This window comes from Caenorhabditis remanei, chromosome V (assembly GCF_010183535.1).
Source record: "Caenorhabditis remanei strain PX506 chromosome V, whole genome shotgun sequence".
Classification (NCBI taxonomy): domain Eukaryota; kingdom Metazoa; phylum Nematoda; class Chromadorea; order Rhabditida; family Rhabditidae; genus Caenorhabditis; species Caenorhabditis remanei.
Window position 1 is genome coordinate 6154075 of NC_071332.1, and position 22481 is coordinate 6176555.

The window sequence follows — 22481 nt, forward strand, 5'->3', positions numbered from 1 at the left end:
CACCAAATATTATTATTCAAGATGAAAATGTCACAGATTTCTCTTATTCAGTATGACTTCAATAATATGAAAACCTTTACTTCTCCATTTCTCCTAGATATTTGATGAGAATCGCAGACAACTTTATATTTTAATTTTCCATGTTTTGCATCTGGAATTCGAGTTGAGCATACTGAAAATTTTGAGTTTTATCAGTGGTGATGGACAACGAATTCTTGATAATTAGATACATGCTCATTTCATTACTATCTCGACAACGTTCAGAAATCAATCTTCTCCCGTAAATTGCTTTTTGATAGGGTTTCATCAATGGGCTGATCGAGATTTCATGGTGTTCCAAACGGGTTCGAATTTGATGAAACCGGAAGTTAAAACGTTTCAAAAAAGATGTTATTGAAAAGATATCGCAACAATACTTGTGTTGCAGATAAAAGACAAAAATAAAGTAGCAATACTGAAAACAAAACCTAAATTCAACAAATCATCTGGTCATTTAGAGAAGTTGCTCATACACAGATTGCTTGATGCTTATCTCTCACGACGTGTGCGTTTTCAGTTGAGTCCCAGACAACGAAAGAGAGACATTTCGAAGTAATTATTATAGAAGCTCCTTGTCCATCACTGTCTCTAATCAGATAGTCCAGACTTTCAGATGTTATTTCTTCCGATTTGTAACTGTTGTGAATATCGATCATTTTTCTGAAATCAGATTAGAAGTCTAGCTGCATAACTTGCATAACGCATAACGTTCAATGTCTATTGTAATGAAAAAAATACCTCTTTCTCCATTTGACTTTTAAGGCATCTTTTGATGAGCCCCGATGGTGTATTTCGATATTTTCCATTATTTTTATTATTTTCTTATTGTCGAATAAGATTACACTAGGATAGTAGTGATCATCCAAATCGATTGACAATGATTTCAAATTTTCGAATCCTTGATTTGTCTTCCATTCATTTAGAAATTTAATAATAGAAGAAATGTCGAAATCAGTGTTTCGAAAAATGAGGTTTCTTCCTTTGAAGTTGAGCAATATATCGTCCCCATAGTTTCCACAAGTGTCGATTTCTAAGTAATTCATATCATAAATCACAGAATTGTGGCTGAGTCTGCCATTCAGATTGCCTTCAAGTTTGATGTATTCTTGGGCTGGATAATCAGTGAAATAAGATTCCAACTCTTCTGTTGTTAGTTCATCTGATATCTTAATTTCACTGCTATTGACACCTTTGAGAATTGGTGGCAGCTCGTTATTAGTTGATCTGATTTGATAATCGATAGGAGGTCCGAAAAACCGATAAATATAATCATGAACTCCTTGTATGACAGCTTCTTTCTGGTCCCTATCGTATAAATATGTCGTTGCCCATTTTAATGAATAGTCCATACTGAAATGATACTGTTAGCTTAACAGGAATAAAACAAAATTCAATCAGAGTGTAAATTTATTTGGAAAAACTCACTAGCATGATGTATTTCGTTTCATTCCAAAAACATGAATTGGAGTTTCATGATCATATCTAAATCGATATGGAGATAATGTGACACATTGGCTGAATCGTTTGAACATATTCAAACTACGTGGGTCTGGAGTTATATAGATGATGTTGTTGGATAGTAAGTGGTATTCAATTGTTGTGATTCTATTGAATTGATAATGTTGATTGGATCGAATCAAATGTTTGAATCTATTGGAGCAGAAGGATAAGAGAAGTAGTTCTTCGAAACTAAAGTTTTCGAAAACTTTTCTCAGAATTACAGCTGGGAAATTGAGAAGTCGCATTGGTGATTCTGAAAAGACAAGATTTGGATGGTTTTGAAATGAGAAGAAAGAGATGTGAGGGTTGCTCAGAAGATGTGGCACTGTGAGTGACGTGAACACACTCAAATCAATATTAGGTCAACCTTTTATTTGAATGGGATGTTCTTGTGTGTTTCACAGTTATTCTTTATCAATTAAAAACTTTTTTTACAAGTGAACAAGGCGGGAGATAATAAGAAGGACAGGGGAAAGAATGAGTATGGGGAGATGAATGACACCATTCTCGAATTTTTAGTTATTCAGAGAGATATTGTGTGGAGAAATTTCTAAAAAATATCATATCAATTTCTGTTGAGAACGAATTCAAATCTGACATCTTTCCAAGTGGATTCTTCAGGCAGAAACCGTCTTTCCAGGATTGAAACGTGGTCATCTTGATTGATAGTGAGAAGTGTGTGACATCGAGTACCGTATCTGGAAAGAAAATGCTCTAAATGAAAAAATTGAAAGTTTCCTCACTCTCTTGTACTTAATGAAAATCGCTGACAATGGTCGGTTATATTCATCTGTATTCTGTGTCTGAAACTGGAGTTGAGCATCCGGATAACACTGACTTTTATCAGTGGCAACGGACATTAAATTCTCGAAAACTTGTTCCACACTCATTTCATTACTGTCTCGAAGGCGTTGAGAAATTAATCTTCTCCCGTAAATTGCTTTTTGATAGGATTTTGTCAATGGACTGTTTGAGATTACATGGTATTCTAAATCAGAATTTGTATCTCAAAAAAGAAGAAAGATAAGCTCACCGTCATCCCATTCGCAGACTTCAATCTTGTCAACTTGCTGGTTAGTCAGTGTTTTCACATCATATAATCCGGAATCGTTTCTAAAATAAAGTATTTCAAAATTCTGTATGTTTCCCAAAAATTCAGCCAACTCTGTTCACTTACTGTTCCAATCCAACCAACTGAAACCCATTATACTTTCCAGCATCTTTCTTCAACGACTCCATTATTTCTGAAGTGTCATTCGCCTTCAGAAATGAATTCACTATTCCACCTCTACTCGGAGCATTCAAATCTTTTGATTCTTGAGTTTGTGTAATTGAAAGCATCATTCCAATCCTTCCATTTTTAGTCATACCAGTCCATTTTTTAGTCATACCAGTCCATGCTTCGTCTTGTTCATCAACACCTGGAATAAGTTTTGAAAAGCTGGTTTTCCAGAAGGCTTACCACTCAGAATCTCATCATGCCAATGCATTTCTTTTGTAGGTCGAAGTAGGTATTCATCTCGATTGTTTAAAAGAATCAGCGTATACTTGTCGAGAGAAGATCTAGCAGTTTTGATGAATGTGATGCACATTTTGTCAGTTAGAAATAAGAAATGAAGAGAAATAGAAGAAAAAGAAGAAAAGTTGAACTGGGCGTCAATTGCATCACTTGTTTGTTATCACTGATATGTTCAAACATTATCACAATAACAATGATCACTGATGTAAGATCCGGGCCTGATTTTAATATTTTGGCATACAAGATTCACTATTTCACACGTATATTAAAGGCAGTTTGAAGGAGTCAGAAGTAGGTTTCAGATGAAAGAAATGATGTATTTAAAAATCTTGATCAACTGACAAACTTTGAGAAACTTTTGTTGAATCACGTTTCGTCCAAATTCTTCTTTTTTATCCGAGTATTACAAAGAGTAGATCATCAATTTTGTGGTATACATCGATGTACACAAATTCTCCCAGAACAGTTCTTATTCAAACAACTGCACCTACATACATTCAGGGATATTTGGTATTGATGTTATTGATTTTGCGTGTGCACATCATCTGAGTAACCAGTGGATATACTTTCTCTTACCTCACATTTCTTCGTCATCCATATCTTGAGTATTTCAGCAATGCGACTTCTCAATTTCCCAGATGTAGTTCTGAGACAATTCTTTGAAAACTTCAGTTTCGAAGAGCTGCTTAAATTATCATTTTGCTCCAATAGAATCAAAAGTTTGATTCGATCCAATCAACACTATCGATTCAGAAAAATGAAAACGATCGCTTATTATCTAACATCCGAATCCATGTTCAATATTACCGGAAAGTCCACCTGTTGTTACCTGCACTTGACATTAATGCCCCACCCCGGAGAACATGGAAATCCGATGAAAATATTTGGAATGGAGCCAGGTACCGTATGCTGGTGAGTGTTCTACTTTTCAAATAATCATGGCCACACGTTGGCTACTTTTCTTCTTCTTAAACTATCAGCGATTTTCAGCTCTAATTATTCTGAGTCGTCAAATGTATATTTGTACCGAAAACAAAAAGAAGCCGTCATTCAAGGAGTTCATGAATACCTTTTCCAGTTCTTTGGATCTTCTATTAATTATACAATCTTTTCGCAAAAAACAACGGAATTACCTCCAATTCTCAAACATGTCAGCGGCAGTGATATCTGGGTACCAGATGATAAAACAGAAGAGGAGTTGGAGTCTTATTTCACTGATTATCCTATCCAGAAATATCTTAAACTAAGTGGCAAGTTAAATAGCAGATTTATTCCAAATTCTGTTGTTTATCGAAATGAATACTTGAAAATCGACAGTGGAAATTATGGAGACGAGATGTTGCACAACTTCAAAGGAAGACATCTTATTTTTATATACACGAATTTCCGTGATTCTACTATTATTCAATTTCTAAACAAATGGAAGTCTAATCAAGGATTTCAAAATTTGAAAGCTTTGTTTATTAATTTGTTCGACAAGGTGTTCGACAATCTTGAAATAATGAGGAATATCGATGTAAAACATAGGAAACCATCAGAAGACGCGCTACAGGTTAAGTGGAGAGATATGTAAGTGTTAATCAGGCAAATCTGCACTGAACGTTTGCTAAATATTAAGCAATTCATCTGAAAACACCCAAATGTCAATACAAATTTTCAGGAAAACGATCAGCATACCCCACACTTGCAGCACAGAGGAAAAGAGATTAGAGAGTCGGGACTATTTGATCAGAGACGGAGATGGTCAAGGAGCTTCTGTAGAGATAACTCCAAAGGGTCTTTCGTTCGTCGTCTGGAATTCAACTGAAAACACGCATATAATGGGAAGCAAGAATGATTGAACCTAAGTATAAACGAAGTCTATGAGACACAAACTGATTTCGAATATTCTAATTATGTTTCGAGTGTTACTATTTTTACAGACTGTCGTCATATTCTTCTACACTTTAATACCTATTTAATATATCTATTCAAGTATTTAATAGTAATATATATCATGTCTATTTAATAAAAACTTTTTTTCTACATTTCAACTTCCGTTTTGACCAAATTCAAAGCATTCAAAATGTAATCTATGTAATCTCAAAAAGTCCATTGATCAAACCCTATCAAAGAGTATATCACGGGAGAAAATTGATATCTGAATGTCTTCGGGACAGTAATGAGAGGAATGTGGAACAAGTTTTCGAGGATATGACGACCATCTCCACTGATGAAGCTCGATGTTTTCGGGATGGTCAATGTCAGTTTCAATCAAAAATGTAGATGGCAATAGTCAACCGTTTTCAGGAGTTTCTATCAAATATCCAAAAGGAGCTAGGAAGTTGGGATTTCCAGATTGATAGTTTCCCTCTGCACCTAGATTTTAAACTAAAGCGTTCACAACCTGTTGTGTCTCGTGCTAATAGAGAAACAATGTATATTTATCACTCGTTTATTAGTGATAAAGAATAATAGAATGAGGGGGACAAGGGTAACAATCCTTCACGGGTCACGTTCCGGATTCAGGTATATAACTACAACTGACTTTAGAACGAGAGGAAAAGGATGACAATTCCTCTTCGCGGGCAAACGGGGGAATACGAGGGAAAGCGGGTAGATCAAAACGATAGATCAAAAATAATATAAATAATCTTTGTGACTTAATAACAACGTCACAACACCTCCCTACGTAAAGATAAAACATACTGGTTAATCAGGTAACAACAATAATGGTATCAGGATAAGTAGAACAATAGGAATAATCACAAATAAGAATTTAGATGTGAGCTGATGGATCGTACTTGACGACGTTCTTCCTGACACGGGTTGTCCTTCTTGGTTGAACTGGAGACGGAGCAAGTCGTTGTCCTTGAACTGCTGTAGTTGTTGACTGACTTGACGACGGTTGAGTAGATGCCCTTGACTGAACTTGTTGCGCCGGAGATAACGATGTCCCTTGACCTTGATGCACTCGTTGTGGTGAATCCATGACTGGTGTAGGTGTCATATCCCTCTTCGCTTCATCGGTAGACTTCTTTGTTGACCAAACTGTCGGTAACTCGAACACGTCGAACATAGTGGTAGCCCACTCATGCTCCTTGCTTTGCTCCTGTGTTGACTCTTCCAATCTCATCTTCATTTGATTGGCATGTACAACACGCTCTCGTCCGTCATTCAGACCGATGACGTAGACGACTCGACCTTGTCGCTGGTTAACCTTTCCAGGCTTCCACGACCATGTATTCTTCTCGAATACCTTCACAAATACAGAATCACCTTTACGGTAACTTCTGGCTTTCACTCCGTGATGCTTATCAAACTGTTCTTTCATTGCCACTTGCTCTGAATCTACAGTTTTGTTCAACTGCGGCATCATCGACGATAACCTTGTTCTCAGACGCCTTCCGAGATGAACTTCCGCTGGTGTCAAACCTCCAAGAGCATTTGACGGTGTTGAGCGATAGTGCAACAGAAATTGAGATAAAATCTCATTGTTCACACTTCCCTCCCCTTTTAACTTTTTCAATCCTCTCTTCAATGTGTCAACAAATCTTTCTGCTTGACCGTTCGATTGAGGATGAAATGCTGGTGAGCGAACATGCTCAATTCCTGCATCTTGGCACATCGTGGCAAATTCCTTTGACACGAACTGTGTACCATTATCAGAAACCAAAGTTTCAGGGTAACCGTGTTGACTGAACATGTCTTTCAATGTTCCGACGGTCGAAACTGCCGATATCGACTTTACTATCTTAACCTCCGCCCATTTTGATTTAGCATCAACTGCGACGAGATAGTATTGTCCGTTCTCTGGACCTGCATAGTCGATATGAACTCTTTGCCAAACACGCTCCGGTGTTTTCCATGGCTGTAATAGGATCTTCCTAGGGATCTTCCCACCTTGACTAATAGTGCACGACGACACTACTTTCTCCACGACCCTTGAAGCTCCCTGTACCTTTGGACGCTTCGATCTGGAGACCGGTGTTGCATTCTCCTTTACCTTGAGAACTGCCTTCTTTTTACCACACCGTTTCAGTCCCTTCTTGAACACCCCCGGAAACTTTCCGTTCAATCCCCCATGGATTGCATCTGCGTTTGAATGTGTCAGCTCATTGACCATCATTCCCATGTGATAAGACATTTCTTTAGATCTTCCGATCCAGTCTAACCCCAACAGATTTCCGTGTTCTCGGACATACACATAACCAGTACTTACTGATTCTTTGAGTCTGAACTCCACTAGCGCCCTGCCTAGTATCTTCAACTCATTTCCACTTGCTGACTTCACTTTAGATCTACATCTCTCCAAGTCAGGCTTCCCTATTCTACTCCAATCTTCCCTTCCGATGAGAGTGATATCCGATCCAGTATCCAACTGAAACTCCACCGACTCACTATTCACATCTACTGACACATACTGACGGACAGAATTGACCTCAGCATCTTCCGAAGAAGCTCCACCAACTATGGCAACGTGTTGTGTCTTTCTAGATGACGAATCTTTTTTCGATCTGCAAAAACTGGACATATGTCCCTTCTTCTGACAATCGAAACATGTTGTGAGTGGTTTGGGACAATCTGGCTTTCTATGGCTCGAATTGGAACACCGAAATTCTACCACCAATGTCGTTCATCAACTGTGATTGTGACACGGTTAGTCCGCTTGATGTTCCCAAGGAACCATCAATTAGACTCTTTTCCGCCACGGCTTTTGTCAAGACAGCAATGGTTTCTTCATGCTTTTTGGCTTGTTCTGCCATTTGCTTTTGCATGAATTCCATCATTTCGATGAACTTTCGGTTCATCTCTGCGTCTGACATTTTTCAATCAAACTTTAGATAAACTGGGTAACAACCAGTATCTTTAGCTTTGATAGCCTCAATCACCAGAAAAAATCGATAAATCTCTGTCAGTTTGCGATTTACACAAAAAGGAATCGAATTTTCTTTTGTTTTGATGTAAAAATCGATAAGTCTCTGTCAATTCGTGATTTTCACGAAAAGGAATCGATAATTACAGAGCAAAAACACTATCTAGTTTTTCTCACTCCAAAACGAGCTCGAAATCTGATCGCCACTGTTGTGTCTCGTGCTAATAGAGAAACAATGTATATTTATCACTCGTTTATTAGTGATAAAGAATAATAGAATGAGGGGGACAAGGGTAACAATCCTTCACGGGTCACGTTCCGGATTCAGGTATATAACTACAACTGACTTTAGAACGAGAGGAAAAGGATGACAATTCCTCTTCGCGGGCAAACGGGGGAATACGAGGGAAAGCGGGTAGATCAAAACGATAGATCAAAAATAATATAAATAATCTTTGTGACTTAATAACAACGTCACAACACAACCGTTCTTTATTTTTCCTCCTTGAAAAGAAGAGATCAGAACATCAAGAAACTAATCAGAACTGATACATCACACTAAATCTTCTCCCTTTGGGGAATTCTTTTCGAATGCCAAATATTATCTTCGTCATTTGATATTTAGCTCTCCAGACTCTCTAATTTTCCTCTTTTGTAGCTTATTAGCCACTGATTACTTAGCCGTTTCTCTCTTCTTTTTCCTCTCTTCTCCTCATTTGACGCTCGATTTTCTGATCTATGTCTCTGTCAACTCTATAATTTGGTCAGTTTCCCTTTCTTTCTCATCCGACTAGTCAGTTATTAATGAAGTGATGGAAGAACTCTCGTTCTGAAAAATCTCTCTGTATACAATGTTACAAAAGACCACCCAAATTGCAAATGCTGCAGTTGAAATCTACATTAAAATATCAGAAATTGTATACCCAACATTCCTGGGCACAACAATAATTGCTCAAGCGATTGTTATATTATTCATAATTTTCTTCTCTCCTTGTCATCTGAAATTCCTACGTATTCTTCTTATCAAAACCTCGATATTCGATGTGTTGGCAACGGTAATCAATTTCTATATTCAACCGAGAATACTGGCAGACAGAAAAGAAAACATTCCACTGTACTGCTATGGTCGTTGTAGAGAAATGAACACGCAATTATGTTTCTCATTGTATATGGCTGGCAGGTGAGTCATTCGAATTATTAAAGGATTTTAGATTCTAGAAAAAGGTGATGCTGAATTTAAAACTTGAAAACATAGCTACAATATGATAGAATCTGAATCCATTAATCTGGAAGATAATTCCAAAATCTGCAATTTTGAGTTCTAGTTTTTTTATACACAACGAGTTGCATCTACAACACCGTCAGTAATTGGATAAATAATTTAATGGGACCAAAAAGAAACATGAATAGGAAATAAATAATAATGGTGGAACTATTCGAAAGTAATGTTACACAGAAATTAAAACAGGAAAACATTATGAAGAAGGGAAAAATGATATGAGTGGACAGGAAAGGGAAAAACAACCAAAATGCAGATTATCGAGACAAGCGATATTTAATTATTCCAAGTTTATGCTCTGACGAATGAGGCGATCTCATGGACTCCGAAATCTTCACTGTACGATGATGTCGTCACGAACGATACTTCTTGCCTGAAGAAAAAATTTCAAAAACTTCGACCGACAAAACACCTACTTTTTGAGATCTTCCCAGCTGAAATCAACACCAGTATCTGTCAATGTGGCTCTCTTCTCATCGGATCCATCTGTACCCATCAAAGCGGCGGCACGTGATTTGTTAATGAGACCGATTTCCTTCTCCAAACTGTTACGAATCACTTTCTCGGTCTTGGCAAGTGTAAGATCTTGTTTGTGACAAGCGATCACCTGGAAATTAACAGAATTCAGCTATACCAATTTCTTCATCGATTTATGATTTACCTTGTCAACATTTTCTAACCCAACAAGATAGAAAAGTTCAGCAACATCACGAGAGTTCTTCGAGAAAGCGGCAGAATCAACGACGAACACAATTCGAAGGATCGAGCCACTCTGAAATTCTTCCTAGTTAAATTCAATTCTCACATAGAAAAGCTCAACGTGAATCAGGTCGATGAGCTTCTGACGTAATCTGTCATTTCCGGGATAGTCGATGATCTAAAAGTACAAGTTTTTGTCAGCTCAAGCTCCAGACACTTTTAGCTTACTTCTCTCTCCTTATCCTTGATTCTCAACGTAATTTTGTTCTCGACCATCGAAGTAAACGTCTTTGTTGTAGTTGCTGGAATTGAGACAATCAGGTATACTTGTCGAGAGAAGATCTAGCAGTTTTGATGAATGTGATGCACATTTTGTCAGTTAGAAATAAGAAATGAAGAGAAATAGAAGAAAAAGAAGAAAAGTTGAACTGGCCGTCAATTGCATCACTTGTTTGTTATCACTGATATGTTCAAACATTATCACAATAAAAATGATCACTGATGTAAGATCCGGGCCTGATTTTAATATTTTGGCATACAAGATTCACTATTTCACACGTATATTAAAGGCAGTTTGAAGGAGTCAGAAGTAGGTTTCAGATGAAAGAAATGATGTATTTAAAAATCTTGATCAACTGACAAACTTTGAGAAACTTTTGTTGAATCACGTTTCGTCCAAATTCTTCTTTTTTATCCGAGTATTACAAAGAGTAGATCATCAATTTTGTGGTATACATCGATGTACACAAATTCTCCCAGAACAGTTCTTATTCAAACAACTGCACCTACATACATTCAGGGATATTTGGTATTGATGTTATTGATTTTGCGTGTGTCATACATCACACACGAAATGACTCTTAATCAGTATAATTCAATGCTGTCCCCTTGTCCACTCACTCTTGACATTAATTCTTTTTTCTATTCTTTTATTCCAATTTTCCCTTTTCACAACACCCTTTTCACTTCTTCAGTCTCCGTGTCATTAAACGAATTTCTGGAGGGCGGAATCTTTTTTTTCAAATCGCATTTCATTTCGAGAAACCTAATAATTATGTGATTTATGGTTGGGTGATAATGGGAAAAATGAAACGGATCATCACTCGAAAGTACTATTTAGACCTTGAAAACTATGAAGAATAGCAACTGACTACTCACATTTTTTGGGTTATGAATGGCGATGTGGGTGGGTGTCATTGGAGGTGGAATCGGAGGAGGAGTCGCCATCATCGGAACTTTTTTTGCCTGTAATATTTTCTGAAATTCGTGAAATTAGGAAATGAGTTGATAACATCTGGGTTAGTGAACAAGTCGGTGTACAAATGGTAAAAACATCTTTAGAATTAAGTTTTTATCATGAAAAATTAAGAAACTTTGAGGAGGTATCATTGAGCCACAACTGGGCTCATTTTCAATACTTCTGATTTTCTGTATTGGGTAGATCTAATTCTTTATATTTATAAGGTGAAACTGTTGAATAGGTCTTTCAGGTTTTCAGATATAACAGTTTGAAAAGGTGGTTTCAGATAAAAGAGTGGAAACGAGGGGCTCCAGCTGGAGCTGATATAACTTTGAAACTAATGGAGCGATAAAAAGGTTACTTAAAGCAAAATATGTACAACGTAATGCTAATTATTTTTGTAGTTAGCAACTTTTTGATAGTTAACTAAGTTTTTGAGAGAATTGCTCTGAAGACGTGGCACAGAGCAAAAGGGGAAATTTACGACTTGGATAAATACCAAAAATATCTGGAAATCTGAAGGAGGTATAAAAAAGTTACAAACAAACAAAATGTGTAATAAAATATGCAGATTATTTTTGTAGCTGTGAACTTTTTGATATTGCTTCTAGTTTTTGAGATAAGCCGCTCCAAAAGTGAGGCTCTGAAACGGAGAAAACGTTCATTTTCACTTTATTTTGAAGATTCAGAACTTTTCAAATTATCTCTTCAAAAAAATTAGTTTGAAAACACAAAATCCTCATAATCAAGAAACAGTAATTAAATGTTTGACAACCTTTAAATGAATTCGTTGATTTTCTTTAAAAATAGTAAACGTAGTCGGAGCTTTGACAGTAAGTGACTTCTCAATAACTTTCTTACACTCAACTTTTCAGAAAAGACAGTTCAAAAGACAGCTCTCAAAAAAAATCTATCTGATTTCCAGTCTATTTCCAGTTACTTTTCCTCTACAATCCCATCCAAAATCTCAAACCAACTCACCATTTTCCTCTCGGTTCTCCTCACTCTTCCCAACTCATCGTAGAAATAATCCGGATCTTCATACTCTTTTGTATCTAACTCTTCAACAGTGTTATACACATCTTCCACGGTTTTCGTCTCATATTCTTTTGGTCGAACTCCAACCGACCACTTCTGCATTTCTGAAATCTTGTTGGTGTTTTGATACAGAGAGAGAGAGCAATGAAATGGGGGAGGATCGAGAACGAGAGAAAAATGGTAATGAAAAAATGTCTTTTAGGGGAATAAAGAGAAGTGAATCAGCTACAAAAATCTAATCGTTTAGGTTGACCGACCGGAGAAAGAGATGGGAGGTTGGCTGACTGTTTTGTGTTCCAAGGACGTTTCGGCTTACCTTTTCACCTACATTTTTCTCCAGTCTTCTCCTGTTTCGGATCACTATTTCCGAAAAGAGGCATACCTCATCGCCCCCTTCTTTTTTCTTCCCTTTTTATCCTCCACGGGTTGAATGCGCAACTTTGGCGCGCTTTGAAACAAAAGAAATCTGGTATTAAGCAGCGAGGGAAATGGATATGTAAGATGCGGTAAGAGGGCAATGTGTTCAACAAAATCATTTTAATATCATGGTGATAACGATTGTATGTAGACAACAAGGAGATAAGTGATAAAAGATAATAAAAAGGACAAGGGAACTGAAGAACGGCTGTGGGGATAAGAATGGCATGGAACTGGACTTTCCAGTTATTCAGAAAGATATTGTGAGAAGAAATTAAGAAAATATTATATCAATTTCTGTTGAGAACGAATTCAAATCTGACATCTTTCCAAGTGGATTCTTCAGGCAGAAACCGTCTTTCCAGGATTGAAACGTGGTCATCTTGATTGATAGTGAGAAGTGTGTGACATCGAGTACCGTATCTGAAAAGAAAATGCTCTAAATGAAAAAATTGAAAGTTTCCTCACTCTCTTGTCCCTTCTGGGTACTTAATGAAAATCGCTGACAATGGTCGGTTATATTCATCTGTATTCTGTGTCTGAAACTGGAGTTGAGCATCCGGATAACATTGACTTTTATCAGTGGCAACGGACATTAAATTCTCGAAAACTTGTTCCACACTCATTTCATTACTGTCTCGAAGGCGTTGAGAAATTAATCTTCTCCCGTAAATTGCTTTTTGATAGGATTTTGTCAATGGACTGTTTGAGATTACATGGTATTCTAAATCAGAATTTGTATCTCAAAAAAGAAGAAAGATAAGCTCACCGTCATCCCATTCGCAGACTTCAATCTTGTCAACTTGCTGGTTAGTCAGTGTTTTCACATCATATAATCCGGAATCGTTTCTAAAATAAAGTATTTCAAAATTCTGTATGTTTCCCAAAAATTCAGCCAACTCTGTTCACTTACTGTTCCAATCCAACCAACTGAAACCCATTATACTTTCCAGCATCTTTCTTCAACGACTCCATTATTTCTGAAGTGTCATTCGCCTTCAGAAATGAATTCACTATTCCACCTCTACTCGGAGCATTCAAATCTTTTGATTCTTGAGTTTGTGTAATTGAAAGCATCATTCCAATCCTTCCATTTTTAGTCATACCAGTCCATGTTCCACGTGCTTCGTCTTGCTCATCAACACCTGGAATAAGTTTTGAAAAGCTGGTTTTCCAGAAGGCTTACCACTCAGAATCTCATCATGCCAATGCATTTCTTTCGTAGGTCGAAGTAGGTATTCATCTCGATTGTTTAAAAGAATCAGCTTATACTTGTCGAGAGAAGATCTAGCAGTTTTGATGAATGTGATGCACATTTTGTCAGTTAGAAATAAGAAATGAAGAGAAATAGAAGAGAAAGAAGAAAAGTTGAACTGGGCGTCAATTGCATCACTTGTTTGTTATCACTGATAAGTTCAAACATTATCAAAATAACAATGATCACTGATCTAAGATCCAGACATGACTTTTATATTTTCGCGTACAAGATTCATGACTTCATTTTAGAGACGGTTTGAAGAAGCCAGAAGTAAGTTTCAGTGATGAAAGAAATTGATGAATTTGAAAATCTTGATCAATCCTAGTATTACAAAGTGTAGATTATCAATTTTGTGGTAGACATCGATGTGCACGAACTCTCCCAGAACAGTTGCTGTTGTTCAAACAAGACAACACCTAAATACATTCAGGGATATTTGGTATTCATGTGTGTGTCTGTGTTATTGATTTGGCGTGTGCACATCATCTGAGTAACCAGTGGATACACTTTCTCTTACCGCACACTTCTTTGTCATCCATATCTTGAGTATTTCAGCAATGCGACTTCTCAATTTCCCAGATGTAATTCTGAGACACTTCTTCGAAAACTTCAGTTTCGAAGAGCTGCTTAAATTATCCTTTTGCTCCAATAGAATCAAAAATTTGATTCGATCCAATCAACACTATCGATTCAGAAAAATGAAAACGATCGCTTATTGTCTATCATCCGGAGACGAGTTCGATATTACTTCAGACTCCTATTTTTTTGGAATTTTCCCTTACCTGAAACTGATTTTGATGCCCCACACCGGAGAACATAAAAATCCAATGAAAATATTTGGAATGGAGCCAGGTACCGTATGCTGGTGAGTGTTCTACTTTTCAAATAAAGGTGCTCATGTGTTGGTTACTTTTCTTTCCTCTTAAACTATTGGCAATTTTCAGGCTCGGTTATTCTATGTGGCCAAATGTATATTTATACCGAAAAAAACAGAAAGAAGCCGTCATTCAAGGAATTCATGAATACCTTTGTCAGTTCTTTGGATCTTCTATTAATTATACAATCCTATCGGAAAAAAAATCAAAGGAACTACCTCCAACTCTCAAAGGTGTCAGTAGCAGTGATATCTGGATACCAGATGGAAAAACACAAGAGGAGTTGGAATCTTATTTCAATGATTATCCTATTCAAGAATATCTTAAACTAAGTGGCAAGTTGAATAGCAGATTTATTCAAAATTCTGTTGTTTATCGAAGTGAATACTTGAAAATTGACAATTGTGGAAATTATGGAGAAGAGATGTTGCTCAACTTCAAAGGAAGACATCTTCTTTTTGTAAACACGAATTTTCGTGATTCTACTATTATTCAATTTTTAAACAAATGGAAGTCTAATCAAGGATTTCAAAACGTGAACAACTCTGTTTATCAATTTGCATCTGCAAGATGATAATATAATTTTGTTCGACAAGATGTTCGACAATCTTAAAATTAAGAGAAATATCGATGTAAGACATCTGAAACCATCTGAAGACGCGCTATTGGTTAAGTGGAGAGATATGTAAGTTTTAATTGAGTTTCAGCTAGAAACGTTATGATAACACAGGTAAAGCGCGATGGATCCATTGTGGGTCCATATGCGTCCATATCGAATATGGATCCACATAGGATCCCTAATGCGTCCACATTTAAAACGCGGATCGCGCGCGGATGGAATATGGATGGGGGAGGATGGCGGTCGTCCTCGAATTTCCGTGGATCGCGCGTGCATCCATATAGGATCCATATCAGTCCACGCCTGGTGCTAAATGGATGCCGCCCGCGCGTGGATCCATATGGATCCATAATGGATCCATCTGACATACCCACAGCATCCGCGCGATCCGCGTTTCATCCATAATGGATCCATCGCGCTTTACCTGTGAAATAATAAACAATTCATCTGAAAGCACCCAAATGGCAGTGCATGTTTTCAGGAAGACGGACCAGGCTTAGTCGAGAAAAACTTTTCGGGGAAATCGAGAACAAAAAATGTCTCGAATTTTTTTTTCGGAAAATCGAGTACCCGAAATTTTTCCCGATTTTTTTTTCGAGAAATGGGGTTCCGTTTTTTTTCCGAGACTTTTTTCGGGGAAATCGAGAATTTTCTGGATATTCGGAAATTTCAAACTGACTTCAAATGACTTAAAAGTACCTATTTTTCGATAGTTTCTTTTCATTAACATATTTTCACAACAAAAATATTTACAAAATAATTTTGTATTGGAATCTTTTTGCGGATTGAATTCGTGGGAATAGATTGTACGTTTCTTTCTTCCACCGCCAATTTCAGATAAGTATTTCGTATACTTTCCCATTCTCCAAATTTAGGATTTCTTTAGTTTTTTTGAACAAAGAACGAACCTTGAGACTGTTTTCAATCGTAGACTTGTCGATAAGCCTTTGAATATTACTGGAACAAAACATTTCTAAATTTCCCGATTTCGAAAAAAATTCCGTCGGGAAAACCGAGAAATTGAGTATACCGATTTCCCTATCTCGACCAAGCCTGAGACGGACAGCATAACCTTCACTTGCAGGACAGAAGAAATGACATTAGAGAGTCGGGACTATCTGATCAGAGACGGAGATGGTCAAGGAGCTACTGTAATGACATTTCCAATGTTTTTCTTGTTCGTCGTCTGGGATTCAACTGAAAACACGCATATAATGGGAAGCAAGAATGAATGAACCTGAGTATAAACGAAGTCTAAAAGACACCAACTAATCTTAAATATTCTTACTATGTTTCGAGTGTTACTCTTTTCACAGACTGTTGTCATCTTCTCTTTTACTGTAATATCTATTTAATTTACCTAATCAACTATTTAATAGTAATATCTATTATATTAAACTAATAAAACTTTTTTTTACTTTTCCACTTCCGTTTTGACCTAATTCAGAAAATTCAGAATATCATGAATTTGAAAATCTTGATCAATCCTAGTATTACAAAGTGTGGATCATCAATTTTGTGGTCGATGTGCACGAACTCTCCCAGAATAGTTGTTGTTCAAACAAGACAGCACCTACATACATTCAGGGATTTTGATATTGATGTATGTGTGTGTCTCTGTCTGTCTGTGTTATTGATTTGGCGTGTGCACATCATCTGAGTAACCAGTGGATACACTTTCTATTACCTCACATCTCTTTGTTATCCATTTCTTGAGTTTTTCAGCAATGCGACTTCTCAACTTTCCAGCTGTAATTCTGAGGCAATTATTCGAAAACTTCAGTTTCGAAGAGCTGCTTATCTTATCATTTTGCTCCTATAGAATCAAAAGTTTGATTCGATCGATTCAAAAATATCGATTCAAAAAAATGAAAACGATCGCTTATTGTCTATCATCCGGAGACATGTTCGATATTACTTCAGACTCCTATTTTTTCGGAATGTTCACTTACCTGCAACTGCATTTAATGCCCGATTTGTATGACACCGGAGAACATACAAATCCGACGAAAATATTTGGAATGGAGCCAGGTACCGTATGCTGGTGAGTGTTCTACTTTTCAAATAAAAGTGTCCGCATGTTGGTTAATTTTCTTTCCTCTTAGACTATTAGCAATTTTCAGCCTTAGTTATTCTACGTGTCCAAATGTATATTTATACCGAAAAAAGCAGAAAGAAGCCGTCATTCAAGGAGTTCATGAATACCTTTGTCAGTTTTTTGGATCTTCTATTAATTATACAATCCTATCGAAAAAAACAACGGAACTACCTCCAATTCTCAAAGGTGTCAGTGGCAGTGATTTCTGGATACCAGATGAAACAACACAAGAGGAGTTGGAATCTTATTTCAATGATTATCCTATCCAGAAACGTCTTAAACTACATGGCAAATTGAACCGCAGATTAATTCCAAATTCTGTTGTTTATCGAAATGAATACTTGGAACTCGACTGTTGTGGAAATTATGGAGAAGAGATGTTGCACAACTTCAAAGGAAGTCATCTTGTTTTTGTAAACACGAATTTCCGTGATTCTACTATTATTCAATTTTTAAACAAATGGAAGACTAATCAAGGATTTCAACATTTGAAATCATTCTCAATCGATTTGAATCTGCAACATGATAATATAATATTGTTCGACAAGAAGTTCGACCATTTGGAAATAAAGAGAAATATCGATGTAAGACATCTGAAACCATCTGAAGACGCGCTGTTGGTTAAGTGGAGAGAGATGTAAGTTTTAATTAGGTTTCAGCTAGAAACGTTATGATAAATAATAAACAATTCATCTGAAAACACCCGACGATGCATGTTTTCAGAAAGACGGACAACATAACCCTCACTTGCAGGACAGAAGAAATGACATTAGAGAGTCGGGACTATCTGATCAGAGACGGAGATGGTAAAGGAGCTACTGTAATGATATTTCCTATATTTTTCTCGTTCGTCGTCTGGGATTCAACTGAAAACACGCATATAATGGGAAGCAAGAATGAATGAACTCGAATATAAACGAAGTCTATGAGACACAGGCTGATCTTAATGGTTCTTATTATGTTTCGAGTGTTACTCTTTTCACAGACTGTTGTCATCTTCTCTTTTACTGTAATATCTTTTTATCTATTTAATAGTAATATCTATCATATCTACTTAATAAAACGTTTTTTTTTACTTTTAAACTTCCTTTTTAAGATACAAGTTCTCATTCGGAATATCATGTAATCTCAATTAACAAAAGAGCAATTTACGGGAGAAGATTGATATCTGAACGTCTTCGAGATAACAATTGAATAAATGAGGAAAACGTTTTCGAGGATATGATGATCATCTCCACTGATGAAACTCGATATTTTCGGGACGGTCAATGTCAGTTTCAATCAAAAATGTAGATGACAATAGTCAATTATTTTCAGGAATTTTTATCAAATATCGAAAATGGGCTAGGAAGTTAGGATTTCCAGATTGATAGTTTCCCTCCAAACCTAAATTTTGAACTAAAGACAACCTTTCTTTATTACTCCTCCTTGAAAAGTATAGATCAAAATATCAAAAAACTAATCAGAACTGATACATCAAACTAAATCTTCTCCCTCTAGGGAACTCTTCTCGAAAGCTAAATATTATCTTCGTCATTTGATATTTAGCTCTCCAGACTCTCTAATTTTCATCTTTTGTAGCTTATTAGCTACTGATTACTTATCCGTTTTCTTTCTCTTCTTTTTCCTTTTTTTCTCCCATTTGACGCTCGATTTTCTGATCTTTGTCGCTTTGTCTACTCTATAATTTGGGCAGTCCCCCTCTCTCTCTCATTCGGGTAGTCAGTTATTAACAAATTGATGGAAGAATCCTCGTTCTGAAAGTTCTCTCTATATATACAATGTCACAAAAGACCACCCAAATTGCAAATTCTGCAGTTGAAACCTACATAAAAATATTAGAAATTGTATATCCAACATTCCTGGGCACCACACTAATTCCTCATGCGATTCTTCTGTTATTCATCATTGTCTTCTCTCCTTGTCATCTGAAATTCCTACGTATTCTTCTTTTCAAAACCTCGATATTCGATGTGTTGGCTACAGTAATCAATTTCTATATTCAACCGAGAATACTGGCAGACAGGAAGGAGAACATTCCAGTGTATTGCTATGGACTTTGTAGAGAAATGAACACACAATTATGTTTCTCTTTGTATATGGCGTGGCAGGTGAGTCATTTGACTTTTGGAAGAATTCCAAAAGAGGAGATAATGGATTTGAAACTTGGAAGCATAGCTACAGTATACTAAAGCATTAATCCGACTGAGAATTCCATATTCAAAATGAAAATCCTCCATCTGAATTCCCATTTTTCCGTTCAAATTTCCAGACCCTCAGCCTCGCTGTTGGAATCTCCATGTCCTACACTCTATTCTTTAAGTATCATAAAATAAACGGAAAAGGTCCACTTGTCGGTTGGCGAATGTTCATTTCCATGTTTCTTTTCTACATCCCATGCTTCATTTCTACGGTATCTCAATCTCTTTTCGTTCCCTTTAATTATTTCTCTTTCCATTTTCAGATCTGCTCCATCATTATTGTCCTTCGAAACACTCTGCCGCCAATGAGCAGGAAAATTGATGATGAAGATGATGACGAAGTCGAGATCACTGACACGAGATACAGTGAAATCGGAAGAATGACATTAGGAGAAATTCCGAATAAAGTGAATTTTGCAATGATGTCCTATGGGATTTACTTCTCTCCTATCCTCGCCTTCTGGTTTCGATGGTAAACGACACTTCCCTGAAATCAATACTCATATGAATAATTATTCAGGAAATCTAACAAAAACTTGAAGACAACAATTTCTGGAGCCTCTCCTTATCTTCAGTACCACGCTAAAAGTGTGATGACTGGGTTGGCTCTTCAAGTTTTTATGCATTTCATATTCTACATTCCCTTGTTCTCTTTGTATTTGTATTCTTTGTACACAGGTTGTTTTTGCATCGTCTTCTCATTTCACAGCTTGATTTTCCAGGAACCGAGATACTGTTCCAACAGTTCTTCCTGGCCATGTCTCCAAATCTTGCTGCAACATTCGATCCACTCATCAACCTCTATTACGTTGTTCCATATCGAATGCGAATCAAATCTTGGTTTGAAAGGAGCCAACCGCAACAGACCAGCCCTCTACGAGTTGCATCTATAACACCGTCAGCAATTGGATAGATAATTTAATGGGGCCGAAAAGAAACATGAATAGGAAATAAATAATTATAATGGTGGCATTACTGTTGAGAGAGCAGCCAAAGTTAGCGGTCGTTGACTAACTGTCTCTCTCAAAGAGAAATTAGACTCATCCCAAATGAAGCACTGAGAAATTGTTCGGTACAAGATATCAAAAGCTGAAAATTCAATGCGTCTTTAATTTTTTCGTGTATAATACTGTATCATACACAAAAAATTAACGGCGGATTGAATTTTCAGCTTGCGATATCTTGTGCCGAAAAATTTCTCAGTGCATTTCCCTACTGTACAAAATAGCAGAATATGAATAAAACATTCAACTGCATTCATAAATAGAATTAAATAGCATTTAATGGTACAAGTTTTCTAATTTAATTTAGTGATTTTTTCTATTTCAAAATTGGGGTTTTCCTACCTTCGCCATTCCGCCATTTATCCAGGGGGCACTTTGACCAATGCGTCTTTCTTTTCTGTCGCTTGATTTTCGACGATTTCTTCCGTTGTTGCTTTTTTCTGAACAATCACAGCTCCTGAAAATCAGAATGCAGAATGCTTTTCACATTTTTTTTTGTTTTATTTTTCTGCACCAGCCCCGTCTTCGGTGGTTCATCCTTTTTTTAAATCTAGGAGATACAAGGAGCTTCATGTATTTAATGGGACCGAAAAGAAACATGAATAGGAAATAAATAATAATGGTGGCACTATTCGAAAGCAATGTTACACAGAAATTAAACAGGAAAACATTATGAAGAAGGGAAAAATGATATGAGTGGACAGGAAAGGGAAAAACAACCAAAATGCAGATTATCGAGACAAGCGATAGTTAATTATTCCAAGTTTATGCTCTGACGAATGAGGCGATCTCATGGACTCCGAAATCTTCATTGTACGATGATGTCGTCACGAACGATACTTCTTGCCTGGAGAAAAAAGGAAATTTCAAAAACATCGACCAACAAAACACATACTTTTTGAGATCCTCCCAGCTGAAATCAACACCAGTATCTGTCAATGTGGCTCTCTTCTCATCGGATCCATCGGTACCCATCAAAGCGGCGGCACGTGACTTGTTAATGAGACCGATTTCCTTCTCCAAACTGTTACGAATTACTTTCTCGGTCTTGGCAAGTGTAAGGTCTTGTTTGTGACAAGCAATGAGAATTGGCACCTGAAAAATAACCGAATTCAGCTTTAAAAGTTTTTCGATCGATTTCTGATTTACCTTGTCAACATTTTCTAACGCAACAAGATAGAAAAGTTCTGCAACATCCCGAGAGTTCTTCGAGAAAGCGGCAGAATCAACGACGAACACAATTCGAAGAATCGAGCCACTCTGAAATTCTTTCTAGTTAAATTTGATTTTCACATAGAAACGCTCACGTGAATCAGGTCGATGAGTTTCTGACGTAATCTGTCATTTCCGGGATAGTCGATGATCTAAAAGTACAAGTTTTATGTCAGCTCAAGCTTCAGACACTTCTAGCTTACTTCTCTCTCCTTATCCTTGATTCTCAACGTAATTTTGTTCTCGACCATCGAAGAAAACGTCTTTGTGGTAGTTGCTGGAATTGAGAAAATCAGGTTTGTTTTTTAATTTTTACTTACGATATTCAGCCTCTTTTTGAGACAATTGAGTGAAAATTGTAGTTTTTCCTGAATCCATTAATCCCACGAATAGTACTCTATTCTTGTTTGATGAGCGCAGACTCTGAACATTTTTTCAAATTGTTTTGAATGTTTTCTGAATTACAAGTCTTACCTTGAACACTAAAAGCAAAATAGTGAGCAGTCCGACAAGTGCTGCCACCAGAATACCGATCGTAGTCGGATCGTTGAAATCCATTCTGAATGTTTTCAGTGAGATTTCGTTGTTATTATTGACGAGCAAAGAAAATTCAGATAAACTTATTGGA

The 22481-nt window shown here is 36.7% G+C and overlaps 6 protein-coding genes and 1 pseudogene across 7 annotated transcripts; 3 read left to right on the plus strand and 4 right to left on the minus strand.

Annotated features, from left to right (window-relative positions):
- Nucleotides 1-506: 506 nt before the first annotated feature.
- GCK72_017651 (uncharacterized protein) lies at nucleotides 507-3900 on the minus strand (the record flags this gene model as incomplete). Its single annotated transcript, XM_053732188.1, has 7 exons — nucleotides 507-699; nucleotides 778-1389; nucleotides 1465-1792; nucleotides 2378-2527; nucleotides 2573-2652; nucleotides 2717-2960; nucleotides 3888-3900. 7 exons carry the CDS (start codon nucleotides 3898-3900, stop codon nucleotides 507-509), a joined length of 1620 nt encoding a protein of 539 aa, XP_053581101.1.
- Nucleotides 3816-4899, plus strand: GCK72_017652 (uncharacterized protein; the record flags this gene model as incomplete). Its single annotated transcript, XM_003112619.2, has 3 exons — nucleotides 3816-3970; nucleotides 4049-4627; nucleotides 4719-4899. The coding sequence occupies 3 exons, from the start codon at nucleotides 3816-3818 to the stop codon at nucleotides 4897-4899; spliced, it is 915 nt and encodes a 304-aa protein (XP_003112667.2).
- A 4584-nt stretch (nucleotides 4900-9483) lies between these two features.
- GCK72_017653 lies at nucleotides 9484-12549 on the minus strand (annotated as a pseudogene). Its single transcript has 6 exons — nucleotides 12498-12549; nucleotides 12113-12273; nucleotides 11050-11148; nucleotides 9854-9964; nucleotides 9609-9799; nucleotides 9484-9565 (listed from the first exon to the last, which is right to left on the minus strand). Coding segments are annotated over exons 1-6 (696 nt in total).
- Nucleotides 12550-12876: 327 nt separating this feature from the next.
- Nucleotides 12877-14383, minus strand: GCK72_017654 (uncharacterized protein; the record flags this gene model as incomplete). Its single annotated transcript, XM_053732189.1, has 5 exons — nucleotides 12877-13009; nucleotides 13055-13310; nucleotides 13356-13435; nucleotides 13500-13731; nucleotides 14362-14383. 5 exons carry the CDS (start codon nucleotides 14381-14383, stop codon nucleotides 12877-12879), a joined length of 723 nt encoding a protein of 240 aa, XP_053581102.1.
- Nucleotides 14384-14641: 258 nt separating this feature from the next.
- Nucleotides 14642-15293, plus strand: GCK72_017655 (uncharacterized protein; the record flags this gene model as incomplete). The annotated part of the gene is made up of 2 exons (XM_053732190.1): nucleotides 14642-14709; nucleotides 14789-15293. The coding sequence occupies 2 exons, from the start codon at nucleotides 14642-14644 to the stop codon at nucleotides 15291-15293; spliced, it is 573 nt and encodes a 190-aa protein (XP_053581103.1).
- Nucleotides 15294-17242: 1949 nt separating this feature from the next.
- GCK72_017656 (uncharacterized protein) lies at nucleotides 17243-20550 on the plus strand (the record flags this gene model as incomplete). The annotated part of the gene is made up of 7 exons (XM_053732191.1): nucleotides 17243-17382; nucleotides 17462-18073; nucleotides 18160-18256; nucleotides 19709-19849; nucleotides 19901-20109; nucleotides 20158-20315; nucleotides 20360-20550. The coding sequence occupies 7 exons, from the start codon at nucleotides 17243-17245 to the stop codon at nucleotides 20548-20550; spliced, it is 1548 nt and encodes a 515-aa protein (XP_053581104.1).
- Nucleotides 20551-21406: 856 nt separating this feature from the next.
- Nucleotides 21407-22411, minus strand: GCK72_017657 (uncharacterized protein; the record flags this gene model as incomplete). Its single annotated transcript, XM_003112536.2, has 7 exons — nucleotides 21407-21488; nucleotides 21537-21736; nucleotides 21791-21901; nucleotides 21949-22005; nucleotides 22057-22130; nucleotides 22174-22276; nucleotides 22328-22411. The coding sequence occupies 7 exons, from the start codon at nucleotides 22409-22411 to the stop codon at nucleotides 21407-21409; spliced, it is 711 nt and encodes a 236-aa protein (XP_003112584.2).
- Nucleotides 22412-22481: the final 70 nt, after the last annotated feature.